This window comes from Lepisosteus oculatus, chromosome 14, assembly GCF_040954835.1.
Source record: "Lepisosteus oculatus isolate fLepOcu1 chromosome 14, fLepOcu1.hap2, whole genome shotgun sequence".
In the NCBI taxonomy this organism is placed as follows: Eukaryota; Metazoa; Chordata; class Actinopteri; order Semionotiformes; family Lepisosteidae; genus Lepisosteus; species Lepisosteus oculatus.
This window is the reverse complement of record NC_090709.1, coordinates 46,477,110-46,499,096: the sequence shown is the minus strand read 5'-3', so window position 1 is coordinate 46,499,096 and position 21,987 is coordinate 46,477,110. Positions and strand designations below refer to the sequence as shown.

The following is a 21,987-nucleotide window of genomic DNA, read 5'->3' as shown; positions in this document are numbered from 1 at the left end:
AGCCCCTTGGACACACCGCTCTGAGATGAAAAAAAAATACCAGCACGATGCTCATGAGAGGAAAAAAAGTGAAAGCACTTGAACATGTCGGCGTAGTGGCAAATCTATGCCTTGTAAACAGAAGGTCACGGGTTTGACCTCAGTCAGGTTTACATAAGTATTACAATTATTTGCATCTCCCAAACAAAAACAAAAGACTCACACAAGCACTGTTAGCAAGTAGTAAACGCGCAATTCTGAATTTCAGGTTTACTTAAGTATTACAATTATAAGAAATGGAGTGTTAATCGCCAATTAAGTCTTCCTATGAATTTAGTTTTAATGTGCATTACAGAAACTAACTCCTGGAGAGGAACCAAAATGCAATCCCAGAAAAAACAGGCAACAGTGGACAAAAGCAAAACCACTGAAGCACATAAAGACTCTGAAATTGAAGAAGACGCATCTGAAACTGATGCAAACTAAATTGAGGATGATCTGGGATGATTGCAACTGTATAGCATTAGGGAGGATGATAGAAGAATAATTTGGATTATACCAGCAGTGTCTGGAGTAAAACTAGAAATGGAGCTAGACACAAGGTCAGCCCTTTTGAAACTTACACTGATGAGACTGTGCCGGCTCTTGGGAAATTAAAGGAAATGTAGCTTCCAATTGAAAAACACGTAAGCCAGACCTTTATTTGCTGGAAAAGAGGTGTCTGTATCGTCAGGTCATGAGCGGTTGAAAAAAAGTCCCCTCAATGGGAGCTCCATCAGGGCACTAAATCTAGGCTCTTCCAGTAACAAACCCACCAAAAAGAGAATTTCACAGTTATTGCCTGATGCAAAACATGGAAATAAGGAAGGCATTGCAATCTTGAAGGGAATTAACACAAAAGCTACAGTTAATGAGATGGATCGCGACACCCTGTACCATATGTTATTTGTCTTAAGGTGGAGTCACAATTACAACATTTAGAGGAAATGGGAATCTTGTCTAAATCTGAATGGAATGAGAAAATCCAACAGTCCCAGTTCTGAACTGAGGAAAGGCTGGTGATGTGCACATTTGTAGAGATTTTAAAGTTACTATAAACCCTGTACTCCTCAGTGTTCATTACCCTTTACCTTGTGTAGAAGGCAATTTTGTAACGTTAGCAGGAGGTGAGCATTTCTCCAAGACTGACTCGGCCCAGGGATGTCTTCAAATGGAAACTGAAGAATCATCAAAGCAATGTTTGACAATTAATACTAGCAAAGGCCTGTTTCAATACAATCACCTAGTTTCTGGGGCTCAAGCTCTATGGCAGAGGGTGATGGAACAAGCCCTGCAGGGAACTCCAGGTACACAGCGTTATCTGGACGACATTATTGTGAAGGATGGAGAACATTTAAAAAAAAATAGATAGAACACTTACCAGGCTCAGAGACAAGACTAATATCTAAATATGCCAAGTGTGAATTTCCATAAAGAGAAATCTCACGTGATTAACAATGATGGCCTTCAAGAGGCACAGGAAGAAGTGAAAGTAGTGTTGAGAGCACCACAACTACAAAATGTTTCACAACTATGTTGTTTTATTAAACTCATTGGTTTGAAATCTGTTTTAGTAAACACTACTTTGATTAAAAAACTCTTTTATTTTTAGATTTTGAGAACCAAAGGGGGTACAGGCTGCAATAAAACTGCAGTATAGCAGATAAGAACCACTGATATAAAAATGTGTTCTGGCATTTGAATGTTTTTTTCTGGGACAGTGTACTCATGATATATATGATACAGAATTCCTTCATTTGAGAGTTGACCAAATGGGTGAATGACCTCAGCCATGCACTTATTAATTAAAAGGTGAATGTACGTGAAGTTTCAGAAGAATGCACTGCTGATACATCATGCATAAGCAGGTGTGTTTAATTGCATTACAAGGTTAGATGACACATATGTAGCTGATGAGTTCTCATTCTGCAACACAATCAAACTGAACTTTGACAAAGAAATGAAACGGGAAACTCACGTTTAAATATGAGAGTCCATTAAGAACATACAGTGAACCTCAAAAACTGCAATGTATTTATGTCTAGTTATAGGGATTTTCAACCTGAACTTGATGAAGATGAAGATGAAGAGCTTTCTGTGAAGCTAAAGCAACATTAAGAATCTAAAAAGAAAACCTCAATCAGAGCTGAACAGACAAGAAAAAGTGCAGCTGTGGAGCTCAGTCACTCCAGAGAACGTAAATTGTCTGAACTGGAAGAGCTACCATTCATCTGCCCCTGCCAAACGTAACACTACACAACAGGAGGAAAATAACAGGCTAAGAAATTCAACAGTAAAAACATACCCTGAATACATATACACCTGAGTTTGAACTTATTATGCTTGAAGCAGGGGTGAAATCCACATTTCTGTTGTGAAAGTACTCAGGTTTGAAGAGCGAAACTCATATTGATAATGTTTCTAAGCAAAAAGGTAAACAATGTTATATAAAAACATAGTTTCACTACCGTGAAAATAAATTTAATGGCTGGATATAGAGAATGTTGGAGCTTACATGCACAAGTGTATCACTTGTATTTTTTTAAATGTGTTGTTTATGATGATGTAAGTTTAACTTGAGGGTGTTGTAAATGTAAAACCCGTAAAGACACCCAATCTGTGACTTCTGCTATGAGGTTAAACACCTCAGATATTCATTTATTTCATGAATCTAGCCATGGTGCAATAGATTAGAAAAAAAACAAGTATTTGAAGTTTCAAATTCATAAATCATTGTACAACTCTAAACTTCTGTGTACCATCTTATCATGTGTTTCTCTCCTCTGTGAATAAGCTGGTGTGTTTTTAAACTGCGTTGCAGACTAAAACTTTTCCCACACTGACTGCAGCTGAATGGTTTCTCTCCTGTATGACTAAGCTGGTGGGTTTTTAAATGGTTTTTCTGAGTAAACTTTTTCCCACACTGACTGCAGCTGAATGGTTTCTCTCCTGTATGACTAAGCTGGTGGGTTTTTAAATGGTTTTTCTGAGTAAACGTTTTCCCACACCGACTGCAGCTGAATGGTTTCTCTCCTGTATGACTAAGCTGGTGGGTTTTTAAATGGTTTTTCTGAGTAAACTTTTTCCCACACTGACTGCAGTTAAATGGTTTCTCACCTGTGTGAATGAGTTGGTGTTTTTGTAAACTGCTTGCCCTATTAAAACTCTTCCCACAATGGCGGCAGGTGAATGGTTTCTCTCCTGTGTGAATTCGTAAGTGGGTTTTTAAATGACTTGCCCGATTAAATCTTTTCCCACACTGACTGCAGGTTAATGGTTTCTCACCAGTATGAGTGCGCTGGTGACTTTTTAATTTACTTGGTTGCCGAAAACATTGTTGTCGTTTGTGCTGAACAGACATTTTCACCACTTTATCTGAACAAGGTTTGGGATGAGTCTTCCTAAGTTTCTGGGCTTTAGTCTGCTGCACTGACAATCTCTGCATGTTTGCAGAAGAAGGGATCATTCTTATCAAGTCCTGTGGGCCTCCCTGTTGTTCCTCTCTTTCCTCTCGGTCCTGATCCCCCTCTGTGTGCTGTAACTCAGTGCTGTTCTCTTCGCCAGATATATCAGTCTGCTGCTCTGCAGGTTGAATCAGCTGGGACCCACTTTCCTGCTCCCTTAGACTGAAAACATTAAATTCCTTCTCTCCCTCTTCCCTGCACCCTTGTACAGAGACCAACTCTAGTTCTTTTATATGCTTTGCAATATTCTTAGTGTTCAGATTACACTTCTCTACAAAGTCCTTTGATACTAAGGGATTATCCGATTGTTTAAACCACTTCTGCAATGACAGTCTCTCCACCTTAACGGAACAAGGCCTTATTATCATCAAGCCCTGTTGGAGTTGTTGTTGTTCCTCCCTATAATGACTCTCCATTGTGTGCTGTGACTCAGTACTGTTCTCTTCACCAGGTATATCAGTCTGCTGCTCTGCAGGGTCAATCAACTGGGGCTCAACGTTCTGCTCTGTGAGATTAAACCCATCCAGGTCATTCAGCTCCTCCTCTTTGAGCCTCTGTATAGACAGAGATTCTAGAGCATTGAAATTTATTGTAATAGTATTATTGTCCAGAATATTAACTTTCCCTGTAAAATCATCAAATACTAAGAACCCAGCTGTCTCACTCTCAGGCTCTGTTTTAATCACAGGCACAGAGTCCAGATCCTCAACACTCTGTCTGCTCTCTGTGTGCTGCTCATTAGGTGTCTCTGTCCCTTCTGCAGTAGTGAGACCTGTATCCTGCATCAGACTGGAGCCCCACTCCTCCTTACTGTGCTGCTCTTCAAGAGGAGCACTTTCCCCAGCATCAGGGAGAGCACTGGCCTCTGAGCCTATAACACAGGACAAGATGACAAGACCTTTAGCATGAGCTTGGAGAAGTGATGAAAATGAAGTCATTCCAATACAAAAAAAAATCTTAAAATTTAAATATGAGATAGCAAAGACATTCTGTAGTATCTGCATATAAGTAAAGTTGTAAAAACTAAAATAATCATGAATTATGTAGTGTAATTACATAATTACATCATTTTCACACAAATTCATGTATACCTAGTCAGTGGTGAAAAAAATACAAGTAGTGTAAATACAAATTTAAAAAATGCAGAAAATTTCACAAATTGAACTCACACATCTGAGCTGCTCTTTGGGATCTGGTCACTTGTAATTATGCAGCATTACCATCAATATGACAAGTACGAAGAGGAAAGGCAAGGCAAGAATAGTTCAATTGTATCATTGTTTTTATTATACTTTAAACCAGTTACTTAAGTATTACAATTATGAGAAATGAGGTGTTAATCGGCAATTACATATTCCTATGAATTCAGTCTTAATGTGCATTAAAGAAACGAACTCCTGGAGAGGAACTAAAATAAACATAAAAAGATAGTTTTCTGTAATTTTTTCTTTGCCTGAAATATTTTATGGGTAAGCAGAAAAATTCACCTTAGCCATGTTATCTGCATACACAATAGTATCCCCTAATTCGATATGACACCGGCAAAACCTTCTGAAAAGACATTTAAAGAAAATGTGGTTGCCCTGTGGAATCATTTGAGCTGAAAGCCATTGATCATAGTGGAGAGATTTCCATTTCATAAATGAAACCAGTGAAAGACTGAAAGCATATCAGAATATTTCGCAGCGCTACATAGATCATCAGAACAGTGTCAGTTTGGCTCCGGGCTGTCAAATGTTTTGATGGACAGACTGGTGAGTGGGTTGCTCAGTGAAAACACACAGACTCAGCTGCTCACTGAGCACAATTTAACACTGCGGCACGCTTTAAACATTGTGATTTTGATGGAAATGGCTACCAAAGATGCAAACGAATTGCATCAGAAAATAGTTGCATGTGTTACACATAAGATTTTTGTTAAAAAATACTGGAAAGGGCAGCCTTGTTTTCATGGTGGCAAATCCTCACATGACCCCACTGACTGGGGTCACATGTTGGTTTAGAGAAAAAGACTGTGGAAACTGCCACAAACGTGGCTACATTAAGAATGTGTAGAGCAGCGAAAATGAAATCCCAGAAAAACAGGCAACAGTGTTGGAAAAAAGCAAAACCACTAAAGCACATACTCTGAAATTGAACAAGGTGCATCACATACTGATACAAACTCAATTGGGGATGATCTGGGATGATTGCAACTGTATAGCATTAGGGAGGATGATAGGAGAATGATTTGGATAATACCAGAAGTGTCTGGAGTAAAACTAGAAATGGAGCTAGACACAACTTTCACTGGTGAGACTGTGCCGACTCTTGGGAAATTAAAGGAAATGTAGCCTCCAATGTAAAAACACGTAAGCCAGACCTTTATTTGCTGGAAAAGAGGTGTCTGTATTGTCAGGTCACGAGTGGTTGAAAAAAAGTCCCCTCGATGGGAGCTCCATCAGGGCACTAAATCTAGGCTCTTCCAGTAACAAACCCACCAAAAAGAGAATTTCACAGTTGTTGCCTAATGCAAAACTTGGAATTAAGTAAGTCAATGTAACCTTGAAGGAAATTAACACAAAAACTGCAGTTAATGAGATGGATCGTGACACCCTGTACCATATGTTATTTGTCTTAAGGTGGAGCCACAATTACAACATTTAGAGGAAATGGGAATCTTGTCTAAATCTGAATGGAATGAAATCCAACAGTCCCAGTTCTGAACTGAGGAAAGGTTGGTGATGTGCACATTTGTAAAGATTTTAAAGTTACTATAAACCCTGTACCTCTCAGTGTTCATTACCCTTTACCTTGTATAGAAGGCAATTTTGTAACGTTAGCAGGAGATGAGCATTTCTCCAAGACTGACTCGGCCTAGAGATATCTTCAAATGGAGACTGAAGAATCATCAAAGCAACGTTTGACAATTAATACTAGCAATACAATCACCTACAGATGCAACCATTCAAAGTGCGCGGTACAGACACGTACCGGAAGTAATTGGCTACGGCGTCGCGCATCGTGACGCAAGATGACGTGGGGTACCGCGGTACATGATTGGTTGACCGACAGGGGCACTCATGGTCCGTTGGTCTGTCGTAGAAAGATTTACAGTAAACGTCTTTACTCTGCTCATTGTAGATATTGAATTTTACCACTGAAGGGAAATCTTAGTAGCTGAGCATAAAAAGAATAGGAGCATACTGCAACGCGTGTGAAGGCCATAAACGATATTAATTTTGGAACATAAACATACAGTATATGGCTGGTCTCGGTACTTTAAAGAAAACATACACGAAACATGGTTTCATTATGACCAGTATCGGTCTTGAAATATTTTTAACTTGATTTACAGTATTTGAGAGGAATGTCTTGACACTGATACTACGTAAATACTGCTCACGTATATGTTTCTAGGTTTATATTATGCATTTCATACGGTCAAATTACTTTTGAGCAACTGATAAGAAGCACGAAACGGTATGCCCAGGGCGTTTTAGTTTTCGTTTTGTTTTAATGCAGTGCAGTGGATTGATTAGAGATATCAAGTACATACAAGTCATTTTTTAAATGTTGTAGTTCGTCTTGTAAAAATGTTACAAGTACATCATCTGTCAACAATTACACAGGTTCTGTTTTCATATTGCGGATTTTGGTTACGTAATATTATTTTCTAATTTCACGTTGTGAATATCTGATTTGGGCAAACAGAGCCGCAAAGAAGTACATTATGGGTTGTTGTTTTTTTTTGCAGTTTTATCTAGAACAAGCAATGCTTAAACCTTTGTCTGATTCTTGTGAAACTATCCACACAAGAGTTACCTAGGAGTTGACTTCAGTGATGTCACTGATGGGATGTTTCTAAAAATCCATCCACTGTAAAACGTCTTCTCCACTTGTCCTGCATATGTATTCGCTAATGAAGCTGTGTGTTCTGAGCCTGGATCTCTACATTTCTGTATGAACCAGCTTAGAGGGCTAAAGACAGCTTGTGTTTAAATTGAGTGAAAGGTAATTTATGCTTCTAAAGTCATGGTCAGCATTTATTATTGTACTGTGCTGTAAAATTCTTCTGTGCCTAATTACATTATTTTATAGCTTTATCAAATCTGTACATTGTCTGTCGATAATGTTTCTGTAGTGCTTTTTTAGCCCTCAGCATGTGACTGTGCCGGTGGCGCTGTGGGTTAGGTGCCTGACTTCCACGTCACACGGTCTGTGATCAAATCCCATGGAACTATGACTTTATTTTTTAACAAACATTTCTTTGAAAAAATGAAACGTTTCCCTTGGTCAAAGATTAAATAAAACCTCACTCGCACCAAACAAATTTATATTTCTAAATATCACAACATGATCGAATTTAAGTCTTTTTAATAACAATGAATAGTCACCTATGCGTTACAAAATAAACATTTATATTGATTTGAATCGCGTTTTGATTTAAATCGTAAACGCATGTTTAAATATATGTGTTTAAAGGCGATATACTGTATAAAAGCGCTGATTCTTATGGAATGTGTTCCGCCCGGGATTAAAAAAATTCTTATTTTTTTTAAATCGCGTATCTAAGGAAAATTGCAGTATAACTTTATTCATGCACATCATTATACAGTATCTCATTTTGTATTTCTATAAAAAAAATTGTTTGCCCAGCCACTATTGTTGTTATTGTTTTTATCCTGTAAAGCGCTTTGAGGAGCACAGCTTTCTCACCACTTAGATTACTTTTTGACACCATCCTTACACAAAGCAGAAACTGATTGTATTTTCCGATGACATACAAGTGCAAAGATTACAGATTTTAATCGTCTTTTTTCTGAACCAGGGAAAATCTGATCATGTTTCTCTATAACAATAATAAAAAACTTTATTTTACATATCACCTTTAAAAGTGGCATCTCAAAACAATACAGTAGATGTAAACCACAGATTACAAAGTAAATACCCAGACAAACGCAAACGCGTTTTTAATAAAATGCTTTCATTCATTCAACAGAGAGAGAGCGTAAAACCTGGGTGTAACAGCTGTTCCTTTTTCTGATCACTCGCTCTCTGGATAAACGTCTCGCCTGTCCAGTTCTATCAATTTATTTTAGTCAAAATTTTATATATCACCTTTAAAAGTGGAATCTCAAAGCAAAGTAAATACCCAACACTGATTGTACCCATCTGTCATGCTAATAAAACACCTTGAATTGAATTGAGGGAGAGAGGGGGGGAGGGCGAGCGAGATAACCAGGACGCAAGGCAAATAAGATACACTCCACAGGCATTCACAACAGCAACATATGAAACGTTTGCACATATAGTTAGGTTATTACTTGGTTTTCAAAGTGCTATGAAATACAATATTGTTGTTGTTGCTGTTCTTGTTGTTTTTATCCTGTAAAGTGTTTTGAGAAGCAACCTCTAAAGGCGATATATACTGTAAAAGCGCTGATTCTTATGGAATGTGTTCCGCCGGGGATTCAAAATTTTTTTTATTTGTTTTTTAATCGCGTATCTAAGGAAATCTCAGTATAACTTTGTTCATGAACAAACAGTGGCATGTTACATTATTATTAGTTTTTTTGTTAACAAGGCTCGCCAGCTAATGTGAATCGAAACCTGTCTTTCTAGCTTTTAAAGTCGTGCGATGTGTAAGCCACAATTCAAATAGAGAAAAAAGAGCTGACTGACAAGATTTAAGATGTGGCTGTCAATGTTGGATTAAAAAAAACACATTGCCCGACGTTTGTTGCATTGCTTGAAAAATAACTTTATTTCGAGAGACTGGATGAGTAATTCAAGTGTTTTTTTTAACTTCCTGAAAAACAACTAATAATTTAACTATATGTGCAAACATTTTATATGTCGCAGTTGTGAATGTGGAAATGTGCTGGCTGGACAGGAGGCTCTACTGTACACAGAGAGGGGCGGGAGGAGGGGACAAGCCGATACATACTCTTAGAGTTTGATTAATAGGGAATATAATACAAAAATATAGTACTAAAAATAAGATACACTCTACAGACATTCACAACGGCGACTGTCAGAAGATAGGACACAGCGGCTCAGGCTCCCGCTGAATGGAAAAGGGGCACTTTAATGTTCTGTATGGCTAATACTAAAGCCAATACTAATATTCAATACTTTAATATTCTTTTCTGTATGTTTAACAATAGTGGGTACTGGCCTAATTCGTCCCTGCTCCCGTTGTTAGGTGTTAATGTGTTGTTAAGTGTGAATTTGTACCTGTTTCCCTGAGGTCTGGCTTTTTTTCTGGAAAACCATAACTCTGGTCTTGTCCAGATTGACTGTTGGCGCCCAGGTCTGACAGTGCTGCTCCAGCAGTGCCAGGTTCTGGCGCAGCCTTTGTTCTGTGGGCGACAGCGGGACCAGGTCGTCTGCAAAGAGCAGGAACTCAATTTCCATAATTAATGCAGATCAGTAAATCAAGGGACAAAACAACTATTGCGCCCGGGTCCTCAATGGGCTTTGACGTGCTAATGCGTTGGTTTAACAGTCCGGGTGTGGCAAGCCTCTAATGTTTAACCTTTAACTGTTTTTCCATCTACTGTATTGCTTTGAGATGCCACTTTTAAAGGTGATATGTAAAATAAAGTTTTTTATTATTGTTATAGAGAAACATGATCAGATTTTCCCTGGTTCAGAAAAAAAGATCTAAAGTGCTACACCTAACTTTCTTAATTCGATGTATTTAAAGCAGTGAACTACTGTAGGTGTAACATAACATTCAGAAATACAATCGAGAATAGTTTTGTGGTGTTTGTTTAGATAAAACATTCCTAAAACGTATAACGTAACAAAATTAAAGACGATTAAAATCTGTAATCTTTCCACTTGTACTGTATGTCATCAGAAAGTTTCTGCTTTGTGTAAGGATGGTATCAAAAAGTAATCTTAAGTGGTGAGAAAGCTGTGCTCAATGTATTTAAGGGACTTAAAAGTAAAAGGAGATGCTTCATATCGCTTGACTAATTTTAAAAACTAAGTTATAAATGCAGACGCTCCCTCGGTGCCGTGCCGGGTGTAAATATCAAAATATACATTCGTCCTGGGCAGAGACCGAAGAGCGCCCGGCTGGGGTGCGCGGGGAAGAGCAGGACAGGAGTGAAAGGCAGGGTTTAGGAAGGCGTACAGTCTGGGCAGGTATAGATTACACTTTTCTAAAAATAATTTGAAAAATAAAAACGATTACAACCTAATCCTTCCACGTTTGATCCCAAAATCCCAAGAAATATAAATCTAAACGGGTAGAAAGCTATGCTGAACGTTTATTAAGATACTTAGAAGACAAAGATACTGTATCAATTTATGTTGCATTAGCCTGATTATGATAAAAAAACACATATAATTAAACACGCGTTTGCGATTTAAATCAAAACACGATTTAAATCAATATAAATGTTTATATTGTAACGCATACTGTCCAGCCTCCATTTCTCTATAAAAATTTACTCTATTACACACACACACAATAGAAGCAGGAAGCAGAAGCAGGGACCGTTGTCAGAAGGGAAGAAGTTAACTATTCATTGTTATCAAAAATGACTTAGAATCGATCATGTTGTGATATTTTGAAATATAAAAGTCAATTGATTGTCCATAATATTGCTATTCTATTTTTTCAAAGAAATGTTTGTTAAAAGAAAAGTCCAGCACCAGCTGGATTTGAACACACAATCCATGAGTTGGTAATCGGGCACGTAGACCAGTAAGCTACAAGGGAAGGCGCATGAAGAGAAAGGCGAAACAGCCCTACACAGCCCTGTCGCAGTACACGAATATAATCATATCGTTCTTAAATTCTTTAGATACGCGATTCCATATTATATTAGCAGAAAAGCTTAAAACTACCACTTTTTCACACGCTATTTCACATGCTAGTTAAATACTTCGATGCTTAAAATCGTTAGGGAGAAATGGAATACCGGTGTGTACTTTTCCTTTAAAGTACCGATTCCTGGAATCTGACTGGCTGACACCATTCTGAAGTGGTTCCATAAAATCTGGTATATGGAAAAGAAAGCGTTGATAACAAAGTATGGCTTGGACAGATTCCAAGTGCTTGTACAAATGTGCTTAAGAAATTATACTTTGAGTATACAGCTTGTCCAATGTCACTCATTATTAATACTATTATTAATATCTTCGGTAAAGGCTTTGATGCATAAATATTTCTGATAAAGGTAGGTTGTGTACTTTTGTCCAACTGAGCAATCTTGCTTTCATAAAATATACCAACATGACTGATGATTAACATGCTGTAATACACAGTTCAAAATTAAAAGCTCAAATGCTGTACATGAGAGGTTAAGCTCCCCCTGGCGGTTTTACAAGGTGACGCCGGATAGTTTCCGGCATGATGTCAAATGACGCGATTAACTGCGTGATACTGCGTGATACTGCATGATAACACGTGATAACGCGACACGCCCACTGGTGTATGCCGCGAAATACCCCACCCATTTTGAATGGCTGCATCTGTAGTTTCTAGGGCTCAAGCTGTATGGCAGAGGGTGATGGAACAAGCCATGCAGGGAACTACAGGTACACAGTGTTATCTGGACGACATTATTGTGAAAGATGGAGAACATTTTTTTAAAAATTAGAAAGAACACTTACCAGGCTCAGAGACAAGACTAAGATCTAAAAATGTCTGCTGCTCTGCGGGATCAATTAGCTGGATCACCATGTACTGCTCTGTAAGATTAAACCCATCCAGTTCATCCAGCTCCTCCTCTTTGATCCTCTGTACAGACACAGATTCTAGAGCATTGTAATTTATTGTAATAGTATTATTGTCCAGAATATTAACCTTCCTTGTAAAATCCTCACATCCTAATAACCCAGTTGTCTCACTCTCCGGCTCTGTCTTCATCATGGGCACAGAGTCCAGATCCTTGACAGTCTGTCTGCTCTCTGTGTGCTGCTCCCTGAGTGTCTCTTTCCCTTCTGCAGCAGGGAGCTCTGTCTCCTGCATCAGACTGGAGCCCCACTCCTCCTCTCTGTGTTGCTGTTCAAGAGGAGCCCTTTCCCCAGCATCAGGAAGAGCACGGGCCACTGAGCCTGAAAACACAGGAGAAGACGACAAGACCTTTAGCATGAGCTTAGAAAAAATGTAAAAATGTAAATAATGCAGGAAATTTCAAGAACTCAACTCTAATAGCTCAACTCTAGTAGCACACATCTGAGCTGCTCTTTGGGATTTGGTCACTTGTTATCATGCAGCATCACCATATTTGACAAGTACGAAGAGGAAAGGCAAGGCGAGTTAAGTTATATCACTGTTTTTATTATACTTTAAACCAGTAATTCTCAAAGTGTGGTCCGCGGGCTCACCTAATCATTTTTCTTAAAACTGTTTAAGTCAGAGGAAAGAATATTGTAGTGTCCGCTATGAAGGGGCTAGGGGCACTGTTAAGAACTGCAAGCTGTAAAAAGTGGGAGCAGGGACTTGTGTGTTGAGTCTAGGTATTGGGGTTTCAGCAGTCTTTAAGGAGACTGTGTGTCATTAGTGGGGCGCGCACCAGCCTAGTCGAAGGCTTGGCTGGCTTGAGGGTCTGCCAAAAGGCAGTTTCAACTCATTCTCCTTGGCTGTACCCTTCAGTTGCCTTTGTGTTTTAATGAAGCTTGAGTTATGACAGACCACCTCTCCTTCACTCTCCCCATCAGCACCTATCGCTTCAGTGTTTTAGTTTTATGCACCTAGAATGAAATTATGTCAGTTTGGTGGCGATGTCCTTGCCGCTGTGCAGCAGTCTATTGTCTTTAGTGATGCACAGGTCATCTTTTTTTTACCCAAACCCCCACCAAACTGATCTTAAATCTTTTTTTTAACCCGAGTCAACCTCGGTTGGTGTGGTGGTGTTCTGATTATATGTGATTTTGGATATACAGGCTTTGTCAGGAGCCTAATTACAATGTAAAACGTGAGTCTACTGTAATAATATCACTACTACAGATGCAGCCATTCAAAGTGCACGGTACAGACACGTACCGGAGGTAATTGGCTACAGCGTCGCGCATCGTGACGCAAGATGACACGGGGTACCGCTGTACGTGATTGGTTGACCGACAGGGGCACTCGTGGTCCGTTGGTCTGTCGTAGAAAGACTTACAGTAAACGTCTTTTCTGTGCCCGTTGTAGATATTGAATTTTACCACTGAAGGGAAATCTTAGTAGCTGAGCATAAAAAGAATAGGAGCATACTGTAACGCGTGTGAAGGCCATAAACGATATTAATTTTGGAACATAAACATACAGTATATAGCTGGTCTTGGTACTTTAAAGAAAAAATACACACCAGTATTCCATTTCTCCCTAAACATTTTAAGCATCAAAATCTTACCGGAGTCAACAAGCATATTTTTAGAATTTGATTAAAAGGGAATATAATATGGAATCGCGTATCTAAAGAATTTAATAACGATATGATTATATTAGTGTACTGCGACAGGGCTGTGTAGGGCTGTTTCTCCTCACTCTTCATGCGACTTCCCTTGTAGCCTACTGGTCTACGTGCCCAATTATCAACTCATGGGTTGTGTGTTCAAATCCAGCTGGTGCTGGACTTCTCTTTTAACAAAAATTTCTTCGAAAAAATAGAATAGCGATATTATGGAAAATCAATTGACTTTTATATTTCAAAATATCACAACATGATCAGCATAGCTTTCTACCCATTTAGATTTATATTTCTTGGGATTTTGGGATCAAACGTGGAAGGATTAGACTGTAATCGGTTTTATTCGGTGTATATTTTGATATTTACACCCGGCGCAGCACCGAGGGAGCGTCTGCATTTATAACTTAGTTTTTAAAATTAGTCAAGCAATATGAAGCATCTCCTTTTACTTTTAAGTCCCTTAAATACATTGAGCACAGCTTTCTCACCACTTAAGATTACTTTTTGATATCATCCTTACACAAAGCAGAAACTTTCCGATGATATACAGTACAAGTGGAAAGATTACAGATTTTAATCGTCTTTAATTTTGTTACATTATACGTTTTAGGAACGTTTCATCTAAACAAACACCACAAAACTATTCTCGATTGTATTTCTGAAAGTTATGTTACACCTACATTAGTTCACTGCTTTAAATACATCGAATTAAGAAAGTTAGGTGTAGCACTTTAGATCTTTTTTTCTGAACCAGGGAAAATCTGATCATGTTTCTCTACAACAATAATAAAAAACTTTATTTTACATATCACCTTTAAAAGTGGCATCTCAAAGCAATACAGTAGATCGAAAAACAGTTAAAAGGGACCAAAGTAAATACCAGACAAACGCAAACGCGTTTTTAATAAAATGCTTTTATTCATTCAGCAGAGAGTGAGAGGGACATCCAGCAGAGAGAGACACACACACCGGTTTTCATTGACAAAAAGTAATTGTTTTTTTTACATGCAGTTCAGTGTGCAATTAACCCTTGTATGTGCTGTCCGCGCTCAAAATACAATTTAAAAAAAGTCAAAAACCGCGCTCAATATGCAATTTAAAGCTTTCTGGCAAGAGGAGACACCCAAATCAATGTAATATGCCACAGTTTGTGCATGAACAGGGTTATACTGCCTATTCCCTTTGATACCCAAGTAAAAAAAAAAAATATATGTTTTGAATCCCAGGCGGAACCGGGCATCCATATGAATCAAGTAACAGGTTTATTCCATGCTGAAAAAAAGAAGAAAGAAAAAACACATTCCATAAGAATTGACTGAGCTCCGCTCTGTACCATGCAATGATCCCCCCGAAGTCTCTGCCCCGGGTTATTTGGTATTTTAGACAGAGGGTAAAAAACTCTCTCTCTGGCTTGACCTCCCTCTCCCTGGGTATTGTCTGTTTTTTTGTTAACAAGGCTCGCCAGCTAATGTGAATTGAAACCTGTCTTTCTAGCTTTTAAAGTCGTGCGATGTGTAAGCCACAATTCAAATAGAGAAAAAAGAGCTGACTGACAAGATTTAAGATGTGGCTGTCAATGTTGGATTAAAAAAAACACATTGTATGGAGTGTTGAGGTATTGGTTTTGTGTAATGCTTTATGTTGAAAATTGAGGTGGATTTTGTTTATGATAAAGAGGATAAACTGGGATGGGAGGAGGGTTTGGTTTTGCATAAGGGGCGGGATTATGATAACTGCATGAATTTGAGAGAGTTTAATGGTTTTATATTTTTGATTTTGTATTGTGGTTGTTATCTATGTTTTTGGTTGGTATTATGTTTGTATGGTTGTTTTTGTTGGTTGGTCGTTATTATGGTTATTATGTTTATTGTGTCATTTTTGATTATTGGATGTAATAATCAAAAGAGAGAGAGGGAGCGCCTTCTTTTTACTTTTGTAGCCAAAGGGCATTGCAGATCCAATTCCCTTCCCCCTCTACGGAAAGACAGACACATATTTTCACAGTTAAGAAGCTGCTCTGGAAAGATTAGATTTAGAAGCCCGTGGAAAGATTAGATTGTAATCGTTTTTATTTTTTAAATACATTTTAGAAAAGTGTAATCTATGCTAAAAAACTGTACACCACCTGCTATAAAGATACATATTGTAATACTTTCAGGTTCGGATAGGACGGACACAAGAACTCAGACTTGCAAAGTTAAAGCAAGTTAAAGTTAAAGCACCTTGAATTGAATTGAATTGAGAGAGAGAGCACAGCCAGGACAGACAGGCAAATGACATACACTCCACAGACATTCACAACAGTGACATATCATAAAACGTTTGCACATATAGTTAAATTATAAGTTGTTTTTCAGGAAGTTAAAAAAAAACACTTGAATTACTTATCCAGTCTCTCGAAATAAAGTTATTTTTCAAGCAATGCAACAAACGTCTGACAATGTGTTTTTTTTAATCCAACATTGACAGCCACATCTTAAATCTTGCCAGTCAGCTCTTTTTTCTCTATTTGAATTGTGGCTTACACTTCGCACGACTTTAAAAGCCAGAAAGACAGGTTTCGATTCACATTAGCTGGCGAGCCTTGTTAACAAAAAAACTAATAATAATGTAACATGCCACTGTTTGTTCATGAACATAGTTATACTGAGATTTCCTTAGATACGCGATTAAAAAAAAAATTGAATCCCCGGCGGAACACATTCCATAAGAATCAGCGCTTTTACAGTATATATCGCCTTTAAAGGTGGCTTCTCAAAACGCTTTACAGGATAAAAACAACAAGAACAGCAACAACAACAATATTGTATTTCATAGCACTTTGAAAACCAAGTAATAACTTAACTATATGTGCAAACATTTCATATGTTGCTGTTGTGAATGCCTGTGGAGTGTATCTTATTTGCCTTGCGTCCTGGTTATCTCGCTCGCCCTCCCCCCCTCTCTCCCTCAATTCAATTCAAGGTGTTTTATTAGCATGACAGATGGGTACAATCAGTGTTGGGTATTTACTTTGCTTTGAGATTCCACTTTTAAAGGTGATATATAAAATTTTGACTAAAATAAATTGATAGAACTGGACAGGCGAGACGTTTATCCAGAGAGCGAGTGATCAGAAAAAGGAACAGCTGTTACACCCAGGTTTTACGCTCTCTCTCTGTTGAATGAATGAAAGCATTTTATTAAAAACGCGTTTGCGTTTGTCTGGGTATTTACTTTGTAATCTGTGGTTTACATCTACTGTATTGTTTTGAGATGCCACTTTTAAAGGTGATATGTAAAATAAAGTTTTTTATTATTGTTATAGAGAAACATGATCAGATTTTCCCTGGTTCAGAAAAAAGACGATTAAAATCTGTAATCTTTGCACTTGTATGTCATCGGAAAATACAATCAGTTTCTGCTTTGTGTAAGGATGGTGTCAAAAAGTAATCTAAGTGGTGAGAAAGCTGTGCTCCTCAAAGCGCTTTACAGGATAAAAACAATAACAACAATAGTGGCTGGGCAAACAATTTTTTTTATAGAAATACAAAATGAGATACTGTATAATGATGTGCATGAATAAAGTTATACTGCAATTTTCCTTAGAAAAATCCACTCCCTCCACTTGTACTGTATGTCATCAGAAAGTTTCTGCTTTGTGTAAGGATGGTATCAAAAAGCAATCTTAAGAGGTGAGAAAGCTGTGCTCAATGTATTTAAGGGACTTAAAAGTAAAAGGAGATGCTTCATATTGCTTGACTAATTTTAAAAACTAAGTTATAAATGCAGACGCTCCCTCGGTGCCGCGCGGGGTGTAAATATCAAAATATACATTCATCCTGGGCAGAGGCCGAAGAGCGCCCAGCTGGGGTGCGCGGGGAAGAGCAGGATAGGAGTGAAAGGCGAGGTTTAGGAAGGCGTACAGTCTGGGCAGGTATAGATTACACTTTTCTAAAACGTATTTGAAAAATTAAAACGATTACAATCTAATCCTTCCACGTTTGATCCCAAAATCCCAAGAAATATAAATCTAAACTGGTAGAAAGCTATGCTGAAAGTTTATTAAGATACTTAGAAGACAAAGATACTGTATCAATTTATGTTGCATTAGCCTGATTATGATAAAAAAACACATATAATTAAACACACGTTTGCAATTTAAATCAAAACACGATTTAAATCAATATAAATGTTTATATTGTAACGCATACTGTCCAGCCTCCATTTCTCTATAAAAATTTACTCTATTACACACACACACACAATAGAAGCAGGAAGCAGAAGCAGGGACCGTTGTCAGAAGGGAAGAAGGTGACTATTCATTGTTATCAAAAATGACTTGGAATCGATCATGTTGTGATATTTTGAAATATAAAAGTCAATTGATTGTCCATAATATTGCTATTCTATTTTTTCAAAGAAATGTTTGTTAAAAGAAAAGTCCAGCACCAGCTGGATTTGAACACACAATCCATGAGTTGGTAATCAGGCACATAGACCAGTAGGCTACAAGGGAAGTCGCATGAAGAGAGAGGCGAAACAGCCCTATACAGCCCTGTCGCAGTACACGAATATGAATATAGTCATATCGTTCTTAAATTCTTTAGATACGCGATTCCATATTATATTAGCAGAAAAGTTTAAAACTACCACTTTTTCACACGCTATTTCACATGCTAGTTAAATACTTCGATGCTTAAAATCGTTAGGGAGAAATGGAATACCGGTGTGTATTTTTCCTTTAAAGTACCGATTCCTGGAATCTGACTGGCTGACACCCTTCTGAAGTGGTTCCATAAAATCTGGTATACGGAAAAGAAAGCGTTGATAAAAAAGCCTGGATTCTCATGTATCTCATACAAGTATCTTTTAATACAGTCTTTGCTGTGCTCTTGAGGATCCTTGTGATATTTTGAGCTCTAGTTGAATGATAAGTGTCGCATTTTAAATCATTTTCGTAGTTAGAAACTATGAAATGCCCTGTTAAAAGCAAGGGAGTTTTTATGCCCGTTGAAGTAAAACAAAATGCCTGACAAAGTATGGCCTGGACAGATTCCAAGTGCTTGTACAAATGTGCTAAAGAAATTATACTTTGAGTATACAGCTTGTCCAAAGTCATTCATTATTAATACTATTAGTAATATCTTCAGTAAAGGCTTTGATGCATAAATATTTCTGATAAAGGTAGGTTGTGCACTTTTGTCCAACTGAGCAATCTTGCTTTCATAAAATATACCAACATTTTAATGACTGATGATTAACATGCTGTAATACACAGTTCAAAATTAAAAGCTCAAATGCTGTACATGAGAGGTTAAGCTCCCCCTGGCGGTTTTACAAGGTGACTCCGGATAGTTTCCGGCATGACGTCAAATGACGCGATTAACCGCGTGATACCGCGACACGCCCACCGGGGTATGCTGCGAAATACCCCACCCATTTTGAATGGCTGCATCTGTACATACAATTAACACTGCAGTGACAGTGAGGGTTTACTACAGACACACTGACTGGACACTACAGTACATTAACACTGCATTGAAAGAGAGGGGTTAATACAGACACACTGACTGGACACTCCAGTACATTAACACTGCACTGAGAGAGAGAGCGTAATACAGACACACTGACTGGACACCACAGTACATTAACACTGCACTTAGAGAGAGAGCGTAATACAGACACACTGACTTGACACTCCAGGACATGAACACTGCACTGAGAGAGAGAGCGTAATACAGACACACTGACTGGACACTCCAGTACATTAACACTACACTGAGAGAGAGGGGTTAATATAGACACACTGACTGACTGGACACTACAGGACATTAACACTGCACTGAGAGAGAGGGGTTAATACAGACACAGTAACTGAACACTACAGTACATTTACCCTGCACTGAGAGAGAGGGGTTAATACAGACACAGTAACTGAACACTACAGTACATTTACCCTGCACTGAGAGAGAGGGGTTAATACAGACGCATGATCATTGCTATACATATACAAATCTAAACCAATACAACGTAAATGCAAACTGAATAGTTTTTTTCCTAATGACATACCTGTAGGATTATACAATAATCCAGGGAAACAACTAGTATGTCTGAACGAAGTATTATAATCGCCATAATCAGACAACAACAGTTCAGACACTAACTTCATACAAGTCACCCCACTGACCTGACAGCTCCAGTTTCGCGTACATTTCTTCCTTTATTCCTGCGGTGACTTCACAGGGAAGCATGTGTCCAACACGATCTGTCTGTCCCCGATCTCCTCCTGCTCCCGACTCCTTCTCGCACAGCTGCAATCTCCGCTTCAGGCTCTCGTTCTCCTTCTTCAGCTGCGCCATTTCACTCCCGACACTGTCCTCCACCCACTGTGTGATTTTAAACACGGCCCGCCTCACCAGAGTCTGTGAGACGCTGCGGAGTTTGTCTTGAAACTTGTCCTCGGAGTCAGACATCCTGTTTCTGAAAACTTCTGACACATCATACACGATCGATTTGAGTAACATATCTATGAAAGAGTGAATCTCGGTTTGTAGATTCAACAAACACGTCGCCATCCTTCTTCAGAGTCAATCATAAACAAAGGCTGACTTAAACTCAAGAACTTTATTTTTATTCTTCACAGATTCTGTATTCTGTGATCTGTTCAAATATGAACACAACCGACAAGACATAGCATATTCAGACCCTGAAACGGTACTTAAAAAACAGAATAACTTTCCTCATTATTATTTAGCTAAAGCAAGCGTTTCAATCAACGCCAAGTGGATGACATATCGTCAGAGCCGTGCAGTACGGTTACGTTGTTCTTGAGCGCTGCAGCGGTTTAAAAAAAACGAGCGGGAATGGTAAACAAGAGTTTCTGCAGCCGGATATAAACCTGACGGCACCTTCTAGCGCCACCTATTGAGGAGGAGTGAATTATATGCTAAGTTAACGATGCTCGTGAGTATCGATTTAGTGCAACTGATAATATATTTCCACGTTTTACTTGCAGGATACTATAATGTAAATTATTATCGATGTAGGATTTGATGTAAAACTATTCTTAAATTCATTTAAAAAAACACTGATGGATTTACACCTGCGTCAATTATTTTATGAAAGAGATTCGGGGGCTGAATTGTGTGAAAGGGAGAGCTGTAATCTATCACCAAGGCCCATGTGTACTTACTGGGGGCCTCAAGGTGCTGGATGACAGAGAGTTCGTGTTGATGTGAGTCTAGGTGGGTGATGAGCACATGCTTACCAATTTGCCATTCACTGAAATAGTGGCTGATCTTACTGTCCTGTAATACTTTAAACATGTTATACTCAACAACTTTGGCACTGGGATAATAACAGTAGACTTACTAATAAAATTGTTTGTGCTCTAAAACCTATTTTTAAGAATAAACAAATACAGTCTGAGGATACATTTTCAATGTTGCATGTATGTTTTCAATGTTAACCCATTGTTCTTGTTTGGAGTTTAAAAATATATAATACAAATACAAAAATTGTGTCAGAAGCTGATGTTGTTCTAGATCTGGGAGATTTAACCCACCTTCTGAGCTGGGCAGATGTAGACGTTGCCTTCTTACTCCATGAGTGTGTTTAGATCATATAAAATCTTTGATAATTGAAGAAGCTGTTCTGAAAAATGTTTTTGGAAGAGTTACTGGGATCATTGAAATAAACTTAGGTAACTATAATTTTACAGCTTTGGGTGACGGAAGTGGGAAGAGTAAAACACTCCTAACTTCCAAGGAGGGAGGATGTTTGCTAAGGTTTGAGGGGTCCCTTGAGCTGAAATAGTTGTAAGGTTTATCTTAGCACACCTATATACATTGTAGATTCATGATTGGCAAGGAGCAGCATGGCCATACACAAATTATCATGACATGAAAACACAGAGAGAGAAGAGAGAAGACAAGGTGGAAGAGGAGAAACAAGGAGAGGAGAGAGAAGTCCGCAGGAGTTGGGACTTGACGCTTACGCCAGGCAAGATCCCCTACTTCTTGGTCATCTGAACCAAACCGGACTGCAGCTAAGTATCTGAACCTTGTTATGGAGAGAGATCTAACTGCAGGTTGCATTGTATTTAATGAGAAGGCACCTCGTCTCCT

The 21,987-nt window shown here is 38.4% G+C and overlaps 1 protein-coding gene across 1 annotated transcript; it reads right to left on the bottom strand.

The window, feature by feature from the left end:
• Window positions 1-1,697: 1,697 nt before the first annotated feature.
• On the bottom strand, window positions 1,698-20,584 carry LOC138242991 (uncharacterized). Its single transcript, XM_069198495.1, has 3 exons — window positions 20,049-20,584; window positions 12,096-12,539; window positions 1,698-4,353 (listed from the first exon to the last, which is right to left on the bottom strand). Exons 1-3 carry the CDS (start codon window positions 20,434-20,436, stop codon window positions 2,762-2,764), a joined length of 2,424 nt encoding a protein of 807 aa, XP_069054596.1. The 5' UTR covers window positions 20,437-20,584; the 3' UTR covers window positions 1,698-2,761.
• Window positions 20,585-21,987: the final 1,403 nt, after the last annotated feature.